The sequence below is a fragment of the Culex quinquefasciatus genome, chromosome 2 (genome assembly GCF_015732765.1).
Source record: "Culex quinquefasciatus strain JHB chromosome 2, VPISU_Cqui_1.0_pri_paternal, whole genome shotgun sequence".
Classification (NCBI taxonomy): Eukaryota; Metazoa; Arthropoda; class Insecta; order Diptera; family Culicidae; genus Culex; species Culex quinquefasciatus.
This window is the reverse complement of record NC_051862.1, coordinates 43,993,165-44,008,486: the sequence shown is the minus strand read 5'-3', so window position 1 is coordinate 44,008,486 and position 15,322 is coordinate 43,993,165. Positions and strand designations below refer to the sequence as shown.

General features: G+C 38.7%; 1 protein-coding gene across 1 annotated transcript in view; it reads right to left on the bottom strand.

Annotated features, from left to right (window-relative positions):
• LOC6040957 (paired mesoderm homeobox protein 2B) overlaps positions 1-15,322 on the bottom strand; it is a 65,351-nt gene that overhangs the window by 4,831 nt on the left and 45,198 nt on the right. Inside the window, exon 3 of the mRNA XM_038257677.1 lies at positions 545-809. Within this exon, the coding sequence (XP_038113605.1) occupies positions 545-809 (265 nt within the window). The remainder of the gene's footprint in view (positions 1-544; positions 810-15,322) is intronic.

Genomic DNA, 15,322 nt, shown 5'->3' with positions numbered 1-15,322 from the left:
AAGAAAGAAGAAGGGACAAAGAGAAAATGTCTGAGGACGCGACGTCTTAAGATTCGCGCACACACACACACACACACACGTACAAAAATATCTCGAAGGTTTCTTTTTTTTGGAGCGGTCTTAAGGGCGCTCACAAGCACCAGAAAAAAAAAGAGAAGACGAAGAAGAAACGCGCCAAACAAATCAAGAGATGAGCACTTTTCTCTCAGTTTTGTTTTTCTTTTTGGGCAGAGTTACCATGTGATAAGGCTCTATCGTAGTTCTAGTCTGGCTGTGTGGAGGTGGAAGCTATTGCGTTAGGGGTGTGCTCGAGCGCACGTGTGCGTACAAGGCGCGACATTTCCCCAAGTAATGTGACGCTAATTCGAATAAATGAACGGTGTAACAGGGCAATTTCCTTGATTAAACAATTTAATCCAGTGTGCAATCCAAGATAGCTATGGTTTGCAGCTTTTTGTTGCCATTGAATAAACTAGTGCTGTCAATTCTGTCAATTCTGTCAAATCTGTCAACCCTGTCAATCCCTCAACAAAAAATCACTCACCATTAATGGGTTTAATGTCCCCGTTCGACTGGTGGGAGGATGCACTCGAGTTGGGCGTCGTCGACACCGTCGAAAGCGGCGAACCCGGCTTGATGTCCTTCGGAGTCGTGCTTCCGCCGCTGGACTTTTGCTCGCTCTTCACCGACGACGAATCCGGGTTGTTGTTGTTGTTGCTGGTGCTGCTGTTGTTGTTATTGCTCGACACCTTCTGCTGGGCGATCCGCTCCTGCTTCCGGAACTTGGCCCTCCGGTTCTGGAACCAAACCTGTGAATGCGAAGGAGCGTTGCATAAGTTGAGTTCATTACGCATTATTTGTTATGGAGATTTAATTTTCGCTCCTTAAAAATGCTTCCACCAAAAGTTTCTAACCTCACTTTAATCAGAGAAAGTTCTAATTAATATTTGACAGTGCTTAGCGCGGCAACACTCTTTCTGGATTTGTCTAGCAGAACAATAGAGAACACGATGGCAAGCAGTGCCAGTTATGTCGTGACATTTATTACCGACAGCACTTTACCCATTCCTTCAGAACCGGATCCGGTGGATCGCGTGGTTGGGGTTTATATTTTTCGAGGTTATGGTTCACTCTGGAAGAATTTCGTCATGGCAAGAGAAGCGAGCAACGGCGGCGATGTGGGAGAAGCAAATGAAATATTTAAATTAATTAGCTAATATTTACGTGCAGATTAATGAAATGACAATGAGTTTGGTCGGAACACTTTGAGAGAGAAACATGAATAAGATGGAGATTTCTATGCAGGAAACATAACACTCAATACAGCGTAGAGAGGAAAACGCTCTAAAACAAGTTGTAAAAAATTGTATTTAAATTTCGATAGATTTGAAGCCTACAACTGAATCGTAGGTTTTAGTTGTTAATGAGAACATTTAAACTAAATAACTAAATGTCTATGGACAATTTGTTTCAATAAAAATAAATTTTGAAATTGAACTGAAAATTATTTAGAATCAAGCGGAGAAGAAGAATCAAGCTGGTAATCGTCCATATTTTCCATGTATTAAGGCCGTTGCAAATATTTATGTTGCCCCCCCCCCCCCCCTTCCTTCAAAACCGCTCCGAAAAATCAGGGGGCAAAAAAATATTTTTTTCAAAAAGCTTCAAAATTTTAAAGAAAACAGATATCTATTAACTGGAACAAATTTTAAAGGTATTTTCCCGCGTTTTCAATCATATTTAGCATGTCTAAATCAATCAATTATTTTCTTCAATTTTGTGGAATTGCAATTTACAGTACCTCAAAAAGTTTTTTTTCGGCGAAAAAAAATATCTTCAATACTCTGATATGTATTTTGAAAACAAATGATTGCAAATCAACTGGGCAGGTGTAAAATGCATTTTAAAACACTTTTTTTATTCAAATGTTAGTACCATGGCTTGCTATTTGAATTTTTATATTTTTTTTTTTATTTTTTAATTATTACTTTTCGATTCTGTTATTTTTGGTAGATAAGTGACATTTTGGTCTCATTCGACCCATTTTGGGGTCCCAGAAGTCCTTTTTTATGAAGTACGTAAAAAGTTACGCTTAAAAAATATATATATTTAATAATGCTTTTTGAAAAAAAATCATTCATAATGTATATTTTTTGAAAGCTATCAGAAAGACCTTTCCGACAATCCCAAAAAATTAAGATCTTACAACCCTATGTAAAGTCATGATTTTCGAAGCGGAACTAAATTATTTGGATAAAAATTATGTCCGAGTGAATCATGCGACCCATCGACATATATAGCTATGCCCTGCTCATGTACTTTCTCTTAAGAGGTTACATACATGTAGAAAATCACAAAATTTTAAATATATTGCAGAACGTTTGTAAAATCCACTCAAAGGATCATTTTTAATCACTCCTTCATTGTTATCCGAGCATTCGTTGGTGAAGGTTGTCTGAATCAACATGACTCGTCGCGTCCCGGCGCAAAACGCCGGCAATATTGCCCTACCTGCGGCTCAAGCAGGCAAAAAAGTGGGAATTTCCAAAAGGAAGGTTGAGGCCTCAACTGATGGCCAAAAACCGGGAATTTCCAAAAGGAAGGTGCTTTTGGAAGTGACATCGAACAGCAAAAAGACGAAAAAGAGCGACGGTACTGTACCGATGGATGAGGAGGAGGAGAACTCTTCATCGCACGAGGAGCAGCTTTTGAAGAACAACAAGTTCGCTGGACTGCCTGACGAGGACCAGGTAGCGGAAGCAAAGGAGAATGAAGTGAAACAGCGAAAGGAGAAACTGCCTCCTTTTTATGTGAGGCAATCAGCAGCAACGATCGACTTTCGAGCGGGGCTGGTTGAACTCATCAAGTCTGGGAAAGTCCAAGGCAACATTCGTCTGTGTCAGGACGGATTTAAGGTGCTGGTGCAATCCAGGCAGCACTATCAACTGGTCAAGGATTACTTGACCGAAAACGAGGCGGAGTACTTTACCCATGATGTCGTCATGGATAAGCCGTACAAAATCGTCGTCAGAGGTCTGTACGACATGCCAGTGGAGGAATTAGCTGCCGAGCTAAAAGTTTTGAAACTGGATGTGTTGGCCGTGCACAAAATGAGCCGACGCAACAAAGACATCAAGTACCGTGACCAGCTCTACCTGCTGCATTTGGCTAAGGGATCGACGACGCTTCCTGAGCTGAAGGCAATCCGAGCGGTTTTCAACATTATCGTGTCGTGGGAGCGATACCGACCAGTGCATCGTGACGTCACACAATGCTTCAACTGCCTGGGCTTCGGGCACGGAGGTAAGAACTGCCACCTGAAGCGTCGTTGCGCCAAATGTGGTACCGATGCGCACATCACATCCCAGTGCATCCAAGATTCGCTGGTGAAGTGCCTCAACTGCAACGGTGAGCACTCGTCAACCGACCGAAAGTGCCCCAAGAGAGCTGAGTTCGTGAAAATTCGGCAGCAAGCATCGACGAAGAATCAGCCTCAGCGTCGTAGAACTCCTCCAGCCCTGGTGGAGCAAAATTTTCCACCTCTTCAACCGCGACGCCAGGTCCCGAACTTGGCACCGTTGCCGTTGGATCCCAGGAAGAGAGCTGAGATGAATCATCCACGGCCGGGTTCCAGCCAGGAGCCGAGACCGCCACCACCGGGCTTCAGCCAGGAGCCAAGACCAACCCAAGAACCAGCAGTTGAGGAAAATGGTAATGATCTTTACACCTCAACCGAACTCCTCAATATTTTCAAACAGATGTCCGCTGCACTGCGTGGATGCAAAACCAAGACCCAGCAGATTGAAGTGCTGACCTCGTTCGTCATCCAGTATGGATCGTAGGTCCCTCAAGCTGCTGAATTGGAACGCTTGCTCCATTAGGAGGAAGAACTTAGAGCTGGTGGATTTTCTTCGCGAGAAGGAGATCGACGTAGCTGCCATCACGGAAACTCATCTGAAGCCCGGTGAAAAAGTTTATCTGCAAAACTACAAGATCGCGACGCAGCTCGACAGGACCACCTCTGGAGGAGGAGGTGTGCTTGTCGCTGTTCATCGTGATCTCAAGCCACGCCGGCTGCCACACTTTAAGCTGGACATCATCGAGGCCGTTGGAGTGGAAATTCCCACTTCGGTTGGCCCAGTACTCTTCATTGCTGCATACTGCCCACGTCAGGTGAATGCCAGAGATGGTTCAGCAGCAAAACTGAAGAGCGATATCCAGAAGCTGACACGGCGGAGCGCAAAGTACATCATCGCTGGTGACCTCAACGCGAAGCATGAAGTTTGGGGCAACAGCAGGAGGAATCGGAACGGAGTGATTCTGCACAACGATCTGCAAAACGGATACTACAACGTTGTGAGTCCGGATCGTCCAACGAGGGTGGCTCGGTCTGGGAATCACTCAATCATCGATTTCTTCATTACCAATATGGCTGAGAACGTGGCTCATCCTGAGGTGTTTGAAGAGTTGAGTTCTGATCACTATCCGGTGGTTGTGGAGGTTGGAGCTTCCGTTACTCCGCAGCGGCAACCAACCCGGAAAGATTACCACAACGTTGACTGGCAGCAGTTTCAGCAAGTGGTAGACAGCAACATCGACTATGATCAACACCCGGAAACTTCTGCTGATATTGATCGTTCGCTGGAGGTGATCCAGCAGGCTATCAACCAAGCAGAGGCTGCCAACGTTCGGGAGGTTCCTGTTAATTTTAAGGTAACTGATATTGACGTAGATACTAAACACTTGATTAGACTTAGGAATGTTTATAGGAGACAATATCAACGGACTGGGGACTATGACAAAAGATTTCAGTTAACAATTTGAACAAAATCATACAAGACCGACTTGACAATATCAGAAATCAAGAATTTTCAAAACATGTAAGCCAGCTTGGGAATTATTCAAAACCATTTTGGAAACTTTCAAAAGTTCTTAAAAACAAACCAAAGCCTATTCCTCCTCTTATTGTTGAGGATTCTCCTTTGATTACATCCGAGGAAAAGGCAAATGCACTTGGGCTTCATTTTGTTAGTTCACATAATCTTGGCGCTTCCATGACCAGCCGTAAAGAAACATCAGTTGCCAATAGTATTTCAACAATCAATGACTCTACCTTTGAATTTCCTGCAGATTCCCATGTTTCTGGTGAGGAAGTCAAAGTTGCAGTTAAACAAATGAAAAATATGAAAGCTCCTGGCTTTGATAACATTTTAATCTAGTGTTGAAAAAACAGAGTGATCAGTTCTTTCAACATCTAGCCAATATTTTCAATAAATGTTTGCAACTTGGTTACTTCCCCACCAATTGGAAGCTGGGCAAAGTCATACCAATTTTGAAGCCTCAAAAGATCCAACATCGCCAACAAGTTATCGTCCCATTAGTCTTTTGAGTAGTCTGTCCAAACTCTTTGAGAAGGTCATCTATTCAAGGCTTTTGGATTTTACCAACGATAATAATATAATTTTGAATGAGCAGTTTGGCTTCCGAAAGGGCATAATACTGCTCATCAGCTTACGAGAGTAACTAAAATCATCAAGCAGAACAAGCTTGAGTCTAAATCAACTGCTATGGCTTTGTTGGATGTTGAGAAGGCTTTTGACAATGTTTGGCATGATGGTTTGATACATAAACTGTATTTATACGGTTTTCCAATGTATCTTATCAAAATTATCCAGCACTATCTTTCGGAGAGATCGTTCAGGGTTTTTCTGAATGGGATTGCTTCTGGATTATTCAACATTGATGCTGGGGTTCCCCAAGGAAGTATTCTTGGCCCACTTCTGTACAATATTTTTACATCTGATTTGCCTACTCTTCCTGGTAATGGTGTGTTGTCACTTTTTGCTGATGACACTGCCGTTATTTATAAGGGTAAAATAACCAGATATTTAGTTGGCCGTCTTCAGAAGGGTCTTGACGTTCTTTCCGAATACTTTGGCGACTGGAAAATTCGCATAAATGCAGCCAAAACTCAAACCATCATTTTTCCACTTTCCAAATCGGCCCGATTTGTCCCAAAGGATGATGTTTTGATTAAAATGAATGATGTTTCAATACCCTGGTCAAAGGAAGTTGTCTATTTAGGTCTCATACTTGACTCGAAACTATTGTTTCGACAGCATGTAGATAAAATATTGAACAAGTGCAGCATTCTCATCAGGTGTTTGTATCCTTTAATTAACAGAAAATCAAAGTTATCTTTGAAAAATAAGCTAGCAGTTTACAAACAAATAATTTACCCCGTTATTGAGTATGCAGTACCTGTTTGGGAGTGTTGCGCTAGAACTCATAAATTGAAGCTCCAGCGTGTCCAAAACAAGGTACTCAAAATGGTTTTGAATGTTCCTGGCTGGACAAGATCAAGTGAGGTTCATGAATTAGCAGAAGTAAAAATGTTGGATCAGAAGATTCAAGAAAAATGTTTGAAATTCAGGGAAAAATGTGCTATATCTGAATACCCCTTGATTCAAGGATTGGTTTAGTTTATGGTAAGATTAAGTTAGTTTTAGGTTAGGTTATGTTTTCTTAATTTTTTTCTTCATTGTACCTAGTGTTACAAAAATGATAAATCATCTACTTTTAAAGTTATGAATATGAACAGTGTTTAAATCACGAAAAGCAAACTAAAGCTGAAGAGCCACAGCTGACCACTTATTATGTAAACCAAATGTAATTATTATAAGAAAGATTCAATAAAGTATATTTAATTCAAAAAAAAAAAAAAAAAAAAATAATCACTCCTGAAAGGGTCATGAAGATTTTTCGTGATAAAACTGAGCAACAGACAATTTAAGTTCAAAATTTTGCAATGCGTAAAGCGGGCTGTCAAACTTTGTTGGCGTTTTGCCTTCCTCACCTCAATGAGGAAAGGCTATAAAATCACTCGAAAAATGAACTTCTTTATTCGACTTCGTCGACCCACCTTCACGTATACCTATCGACTCAGAATCAACTTCTGAACAAATGTCTGTGCGTGTGTCTGGATGTGAGTCCGCGCACCGAAAAATATGCACACGATTTGGATCGTTTTGGTCTAATTCGATCCGTCTTGGGGTCCCACAAGACCCTAGTTAATATTATGATGTTTAGAAAAGTACTTCAAAAGTTATGCTAAAAAATGATTTTAGTTGAACTTCGGAAGGTTGTAAAAAGGGTGGTTTTTGTAAGAATACCCGTCATGCTATACATTTTAAGAAAGGTATTTGAAAGACCTTTCCAACGCGTTAAAGAGATTTAAGATCTGACAAATCCATCAAAAGTTATAAGCACTTAAGTGATATTTGTACACCTTTTTGATTCTGGATCTCAAATATTTTGGTAAAAAGTTGTCCGGATCTATCATGCGACCCATCGTTGGATAGGTAATCAAAAGACCTTCCCAACGAGCCTGAAAGATTGAAGATCTGACAACCCCATCAAATGTTATAGTAACTTTAGTGTTTTTAATACACGTTTTTTGAGACCGGATCTCAGATATGTGTAGTGTATTAACTTTATGAATGCAAGGAAGGCATCAACCACCTAAAGGTGGATTAAGTAACTTTTTTTTTCTAAACCCCGAGTGGATTTGCGGGTGCCTCGATATCTCGAGGTAGGATGGACCAAATTGGCTGAAATTTGAGGTAAAGACTCTCAAGATGTATCCCGTGTGCATGACGAAGCCAATTTTTAAATACAGCTTAAAAAAAAAACAAAATTTAAAAACTAACCGTTTTTATGAAAAACACAAAAATATTTTAATCTTTTTTTTTAAATAAACTCTTTGAAAATCGGGCTTTGTCATGCACACGGAATCGATTTAACGAGTCATCACCAAAATTTTGAGCCGGTTTGGTCTAGACAGTGTTGAGATATCGCGGCACCCGTTTTTTGAAACTGCTCTAACATGAAATTGCGATAACTCAATATCGTCAAATTTGTTTTGTTAGAAGGTGAAAATGTACATTTTAATGCCATGAAAACAGTATGAAAAAAATTGAAGTGTGTGCTCATACTAACCTTTGACCGATATACATGTATGTAACCCCTTATGAATTTGATTTTAGAGAACATATCCAGAGTTTTTCAAAGGTCCAATAAGCTAATGTGTTTTATATAGTAATAGAACCTTTTTAAATAAAACTCTAGATTTGAAGTTGAACATTGTTGTTTGAAATAAGAAAATATTATTAATGTTAGGAAGGCACCAACCACTTTAGGGTGGATTAAAAAGCGTTTTTGATTAAAAACCACCTTTTTAATTTTAGCTAAATCAATACAACTTTGTCCTACAGCTAACTTGAACAATCCAACGTTAAGCTATATTTACTCCTAAAATTATCACCAAACAGGTTGTTTAATTTTCTCCAGTTGACTGCATCTGTTTTTCATTTGCCACCTGGTAAAACTTCCAACCACCACCCATCCCCTCCACCATTTGGCAGCATCCAGTAAATGAAAAATCATTGGCGTAACATTTGTCATACCTCCTCCTCCCTTCCCCCTCTCTACCAACAACCTAGAAAGTTAGGGGTGACAAGCAGACTGGCAGCCAGCACAGCCGCCAGAGCAGCAGCAGGCACTTTGTTGCCATGACATCACACACACACGGACTTGCTCACTTGCTCATTGTTGTTTGCCCTGTGAAAATAAAACAAACTCAAACAATGCCCCACCACCACTGACTTCCCCCTCTCCCACAATGGCGATGATGATGACTGAGCTGCTCCACTGCCCTTTTGCAGTGTGTGTGAGTGTGATGGCACCCAAAATTGTATGTGTGATTTGTGTTGACACTTTAAAGCTACTGTCATTTTTGTGACTTTGTTTGCTTTCCTAAATGAAGCAACCGGCTTGCTGTGTGTGTATGTGCGCTCTCTCTAACAACTGTTGTCTCCCCCCAAACATCCGAAATTCGTTGATTTGAGCAATTATTGATTGTTTTACAATTTTTCGCCGAAAATCCAACTTGATGCCAGCTCGCCTTCCCCTCCAATTTTCCACAAAATTCCAACTTGCGCCCGCCCAACCGAACGAAAATCGTCAAATGAGCCAACACAAAACGTGGTCCCCCGCTTGACCCGAATCCTTGGCAGCTGCTGAATTTTAATGCAATTAGCCAATCGTTTGTCCACTCACTTTTCGTTTGCGCAAGTGGGAGGGGGGAGGAGGATGGGAAATCTTCCCGAAAACGATTTTTTCAGTGTGTGTACGAGAGGGAAAAGTTTTTTTTCTTTCCCAGCACCATCTTAAGAAAAGCGTCTTTGGTCGGTGGCTAAAGATGGCGATTTAAACAACTGTCACATGGTGGGGCACACTCACACGTGTACAAAACATAATGGAGGATACGATGAGGGCCATTTTTGTTCTTCTTTTCTCTTTCCAATAAGAAAAGAAACAAAACTTCCAAGAACACGGAGGACGAAGGAGTTGTTTCTTGTTTGACTTTCTTAATTTATTATTTGATTATAAATGATTAAAATAAACAATTCATTTGAGGGGGACTTCGAGATCGGAATTCGGAACGAAAACGCCACCGCCGTCGTCTTTCCTTCGATTGACCCCTGGAAAGAAAGTGGACATCGAAGAATGACCAACTTCGACGGCCGCTCCCTCCCACCCCACCCCTTGCCGGTTAAATTGGGTCCGGTTTTGGCGTTCGGAAATGATGTTGTTTTTCTTTCCAATTGTAGTAAAATTGATATTCATTGTCAACCAAGGGAGGAATCCAATCGAAAAGATTGGGAATCGGAGCAGTTATGCCATCTAGCACCTTTATTTCAAATTTCTTATCTTTATTTTTTGTTTATTTGGTATGTTTTTTCCATCTTGCTTTTATTTTTTTGCAATTTTTATTTCAGCTGGATCTAAAATGTCAATTTATTAGCCCATTCCGAATGCGAAAGAATATCAAACTATTCAAGGCTCAGCATTGCAAATTTCATTGAAAACAGCTTTGAGAACCATTTTACTGCACACTTTCATATCTTTAAGCAAGTGACTTAGTAAACATTCTCGGAATTTGCTCTACTGAATTTCGGTAAGAAAAAACTCTATAAAATAATAACAATATTTTGACAGCTTTGAATATATTAACACATCAACATTAACACGACTATTTTTTGTAAATATTAATTGAAAACAAATCTGAGAATTTGGTGTATATTATCAAACGTGAACTTTGGAGACCTGGCAAGTGTTACCGTGAAACGAGGTGTTTTTGAATGCCGGTGAGACTTTTCATGGCCTATTTATTGTGAAATCAATAATGCGAATGAATATGAACTGCAATGTTTGAATCATAGTGAACTTGGAAAAGAAGTGTTATTTTTTTTATGTTTTTGAAGTAATTTAACTGTAATAGTGGAAAATCATAAATTTTTGAAACTGGATTCAAAAATAACTTCTAAGAATTTTTAGAAAAAAATAGGTTTAAATTGAACAAAGTGAATATTTCTTAAATTGAGTAATAATTACATTTTCCCGATATTTTTTAATTGGAAGTCCTGCTTAAATGAATTTAAAGCAAAATTGTGACTTAGTTAAGGAAATAATTTAATATGAAAAAAGAACCTAAATAGCATACCGTTTCTTTTACCCAAATAATTTAATCTTCACACTGTTTAAGCAAAATTTGCAGAAAATGCTGTTATTATCATAATAACCCTGAAATGCAAAATTTAAATTCCCTGCGCGATGTTTTTTTAAAGCACTTTTGAGCAATTCTTTACATAATCAAAAGATTTCATAATATTTTTTTATATTTTACTTGGATTTTAGTATAAGTTTCCAAGAAGCCTTTCCATCCCTTTAAAAATGGTTTGTAAATATTCAAATATCTGTATCGTGTGAAAAAGTTTTCTGATCGTTTTGGTGTCTTTGGCAAAGTTGTATGTATGGATTGGTAAGAAATATTGAGAAACAAATATTTTACTATCTTTTTTATAACTGAAAGTGGAATTCCCAAATTTCGTGATTTTAGGTTTTTGAACTTTTATTATATGATTTTCGAAAATGTGCATTCATAAGCACTGTTTTGAAAAATCGAAAAAAAATATTTTTTTTGTTTTTTTTTTTCAAAATTGAATAAAGTAAGGTGAGCAATTCTCTACGAAATCGGTCTTTTTTCTTCAATTTTAATTTTTGTATTTTTTTAATCCGGCTGAAACTTTTTTGATGCCTTCGGTATTACCATATATTATTTTTCAAAAGTGGGCAATCATGTGCAGTAATTTAAAAAAAATAAAAATAGATTTAACTTGAAAACGGTGCACTTTATCAAAATTTCACTAAAGTACTTTTCGATTGCAAATTTGATTTTACATCGAAAAATAAAGTTGAAAAATTTTTGCGGCCAATGTTTCGATTTTTTCAAAAAAATCAGTATTGATTAAAAAATTCATATCTTGATCAAAGATATTTTGCACAATCTGGAAATTACTGAAAAGTTGGCATTTGATGTCCTCTAAAACATATCAAAAAATGATAAAAAATAAAAATAGTGTTTTTTTTTTGCAAATCAAGTTTTAGTGACAAAAAATTTAATTAAAAAATCACCATTTTTTTTTACCTTGTAACATTTTTTTCCAGTGTAGTCCGTATTCATACCTACAACTTTGCCGAAGACACTAAATTGATAAAAAAATTCAATTTAAAGATACAGATTTTTGAATGTTCATACATCATTTTTGTATGGACAGCTGCCGAATTTGCATGGAAAATATATGAACAAACTAATGATGCAAAATGGCTTCTTTGGGCATACCGAAGGCACCAAAAAAGTTTCAGTCGGATTAAAAAATACAAAAAAAAAATCGAATGACCGAAATCTGAGAGAACTGCTCAGGTAGGGGAACTAAACCATTTTCAGCCTATTTCTGTTATCGGATTATCAGCACTTTGATCATGAATTACAGCTGTCATAAAGTGTTTTTGGCTGTTCCAAAGTAATAAATAGCTCAAATAAAAGTGAGCAAGCAACTCTCCATTGTTGATACATTTGAAAATGTTGATTTAATAGTGGAAAACGGCAAAAGTGATGAGAATCGACCGAACGGCTTAAAGTGATTAAAATGTTTATGTTTCCCCTACTTAACGAATGCAAATTTTATTTTAACTTAAAAAATATGCATTTTTTGTGTGGGATTGCTTTTTGATGTTATCAGTTTCAAAAAACGGGTGCAATGATATCTCAGCACTAGTTTGACCAAATCGGCTCAAGGACTTAAACCATTCCCGTGTGCATGACGAAGGACGATTTTCAAAAAAAAAGGTTATATGAAAAATAGATAATACTATTTTTTTGTGAAAATAATGTCAGTTTACGATTATTGTATTTAAAAAAAATCAAACTCGGGCTTCGTCATGAACACGGGATATATCTTGAACAGGGATGGAATATCGCAAAAAAAAAACATTTTCGCTTGCGAATTTCCTTCACCCACAATAGAGAGAGAAGAGACAAAACATGCAGTAGAAAATTGCACCACCTAAATTATTTTTTTTACACACATTGCCAACTACAAAAAGTGACAGGTCATTTTTTGACGAGTGACATTATACCTGCAAGTCTAGTATAGAAATAGATGTTCTGACGAATGATCAAGATAATGATTCATTGAGTTTCTTTTTAGCGATCTTTCGTGCGCGAGAGAGGAGAGCCAAGCTCCGATACGATTTTTTCTCAAGAGTCTTTCTTTTGATGATTATTCTTCCATCGCTGGTCTTGAGAGTTTCATACTATTTCGAGATATCGTGGCATCTGTAAACTAACTCGGTGTTTCGAGAAAAACGCTCAGAAAGTTTGACAGTTTGCTTGGCGCATGGCCAAATTTCAAGCTCAAATTCGACTTTGTTTGTGATAGGTGACAGAACACTCCAATCGTCTTCGCCATGGCAACCTGATTTTGATATTTTACTTTCGATCGTTTCACATTCTAACGAATGAGTGCTTCGCAAAGTCACTCACACAGTCATTGATTTTCCTCTAAAAAAACAATCGCTCAGTGAAGGATCGTTTGACATTCTACCGAGATTCCGATCATCTCTCTCGTGATTATATGACTTCTGTCACCACGCAGCAAACACATGCACGGAGAAAAAAAAAGTTCCCAAAATCGTGAACAAGCGTTCATGAAAATGGGAACCACGAACAAAGTGTTCAAATTTCATGGTACGTTTTTCAAAATCGCTTGTTCACGATTTTTTTCAGTGACAAATCCCTTTTCAAGTATTGCTTTCAAGAGTGATTGGAAATCATATTTTTAGATGATTTAATAAATTTTCTGTAGTATGATTTTTGAGATTCTCTGTGGCTTAAAAGAGCCTAGAAAAATATTGAAATTCTGAAAATACAAATTTTGAGAATTACACTTTTTTTTAAATGCGTAAATTGTATAGAGACTTGTATGGGCAAACTAACGATGACATTTTTCTAATAATATATCCATGTAGGTATGTAATTTTTGCAAGATCCGATTTACAAAGAGTATCACGGATCGATCTGAACCAAAAGCAGACAGATTGTTGAAAATTTGAGTAAACTAGCATGTATTTGGCACAAATTTGACGTCTTATGACAATTAACAAACCGCTGTGACATTTCATGAATGATTAAATAGAGATATGCTTAAAGCCCACAGTACGTTTCTAATTTTTATTTTATGATTAAACCGCAAATTATTCACTCCCGAAAGCAGCAGCACACCTCAGTCCAAAATTTTCCTGCAGTTCAGTGGTGGCCACGGGGTTTGATTATTAAAATTTATTTCTACACAAGCGCGAAACCACCGACCGGTGGAAAATTATAATGTTTGGAATGGCCACTCCACGTGGTGATTCCCGGGCACCAGGAGGGAAACCTTTTCGAGAATGGATTTTTTTGTACCTCCTCATATGGCTAGAGTTGCCCGTCTGCTTCTGCTGCTGCTACACATTTGGTCAAATAATCGTAACTTTTGGGAGCATATGTGCAAAAATGGCCACAATCAACGCGCAGATGAGCAGCATGCCATCGTTGTTGCTGGCCAGACTGCTGCTCTGCTCGCTGATGCCGTTGCAATTTCAAGCTAAGTAATGAGTGTAATTTTACGGCAATAACACTCTTCATATCGCGCCGGTCGTCATAAACTTTAATGTGGCCACTGCAAATTGACCATGGAGTGTGCATATAATTGGCAGGATGGCCAGGTGACCGCCACCACCACTTCTTCATGCGCCTCCACGAGCTATGCCTAAACTGCTCAATTATTTATCGGAAAATCCTGGATCAGCCGGATCCAGACCGAGAGGAGAACTGTCGGAGGAAAAATGGCGACTAGCTGCCAACAAACCGCATAGCCATGCCCTCAAAACCAATAAATTATGAAGCCACAAAAGTCGGACCAACCCCATCTAAACACACAACCCGGTTGCCGAACCCCACATTGACATCAAATAATCTCTGAAACAATTTAAATAATTAGTTGATCCACTGGGAGCTGAAAATTTGTATAGAAAATGACACACGTCCTGGGGGCCAACAGGAAAAAAAAAACATAAACCCGTCCGATATTAGGAGAGGGTTTGAGAGGTGTTAGGACGCTGGGAGTGCCCAGAATTGGCAATAAATTTGCGTCCGGACAGATAGACTGCGGATGCACTGTGGATTGAGTTTGGTTTGTGTAGCTCCGCAGTACAACCCCAACTAAATCGGACATGTGAAAACTAAGTGAATCCAATTTGGTGCACCGGTTTCGATGGAATAGAAAGAGCTGCCCGGGTTGTTGAATAAACTATGAGTGGAATTAATTTGTAGAGTTTTGGGATGCGACAGACCAAAGGAATAGTTTTGGTATAGAATGTTTGAATTTAAATATGAATACTTGGAGAATCTATTGAAGGACTAAACTTTGATGAATTATTCCATAAAAACAAGTTATGTATCACAGCAAGCAATAAAAGCTTTCCTGAGCATTATCCTTATTTTTAGGTCACCCCTGGGAGACCGATTGAACCGACTAATCGCTCCAAGAATCGCTCTCAAAAATCCCTTCAACTATCACTTTGGGAGCAAACCCAAAATCTTTTTCTCCTCTGCTCAGCCAACCGTTTATCCGTACCGAAACCCAAATAAATAATTAATACCAAATCCTCCGCCCGCAAGTGGCACTAATTCGATCCTAATTCGATTTGCATTCCAGCAGCAGCAAAAAGATCGCAGCAGTCGCATGCTTGGTTGGGTTTCTGGTCCAAGAAATCCCAAAACCCCAGTAGACGCGCGGAGAAAGGTCGTAAAGAAACCACCGATTTTTATAGTTTATAGCCATGGCCTGCTGCCTCGCCAACGTTGATTAAATTATTGGCC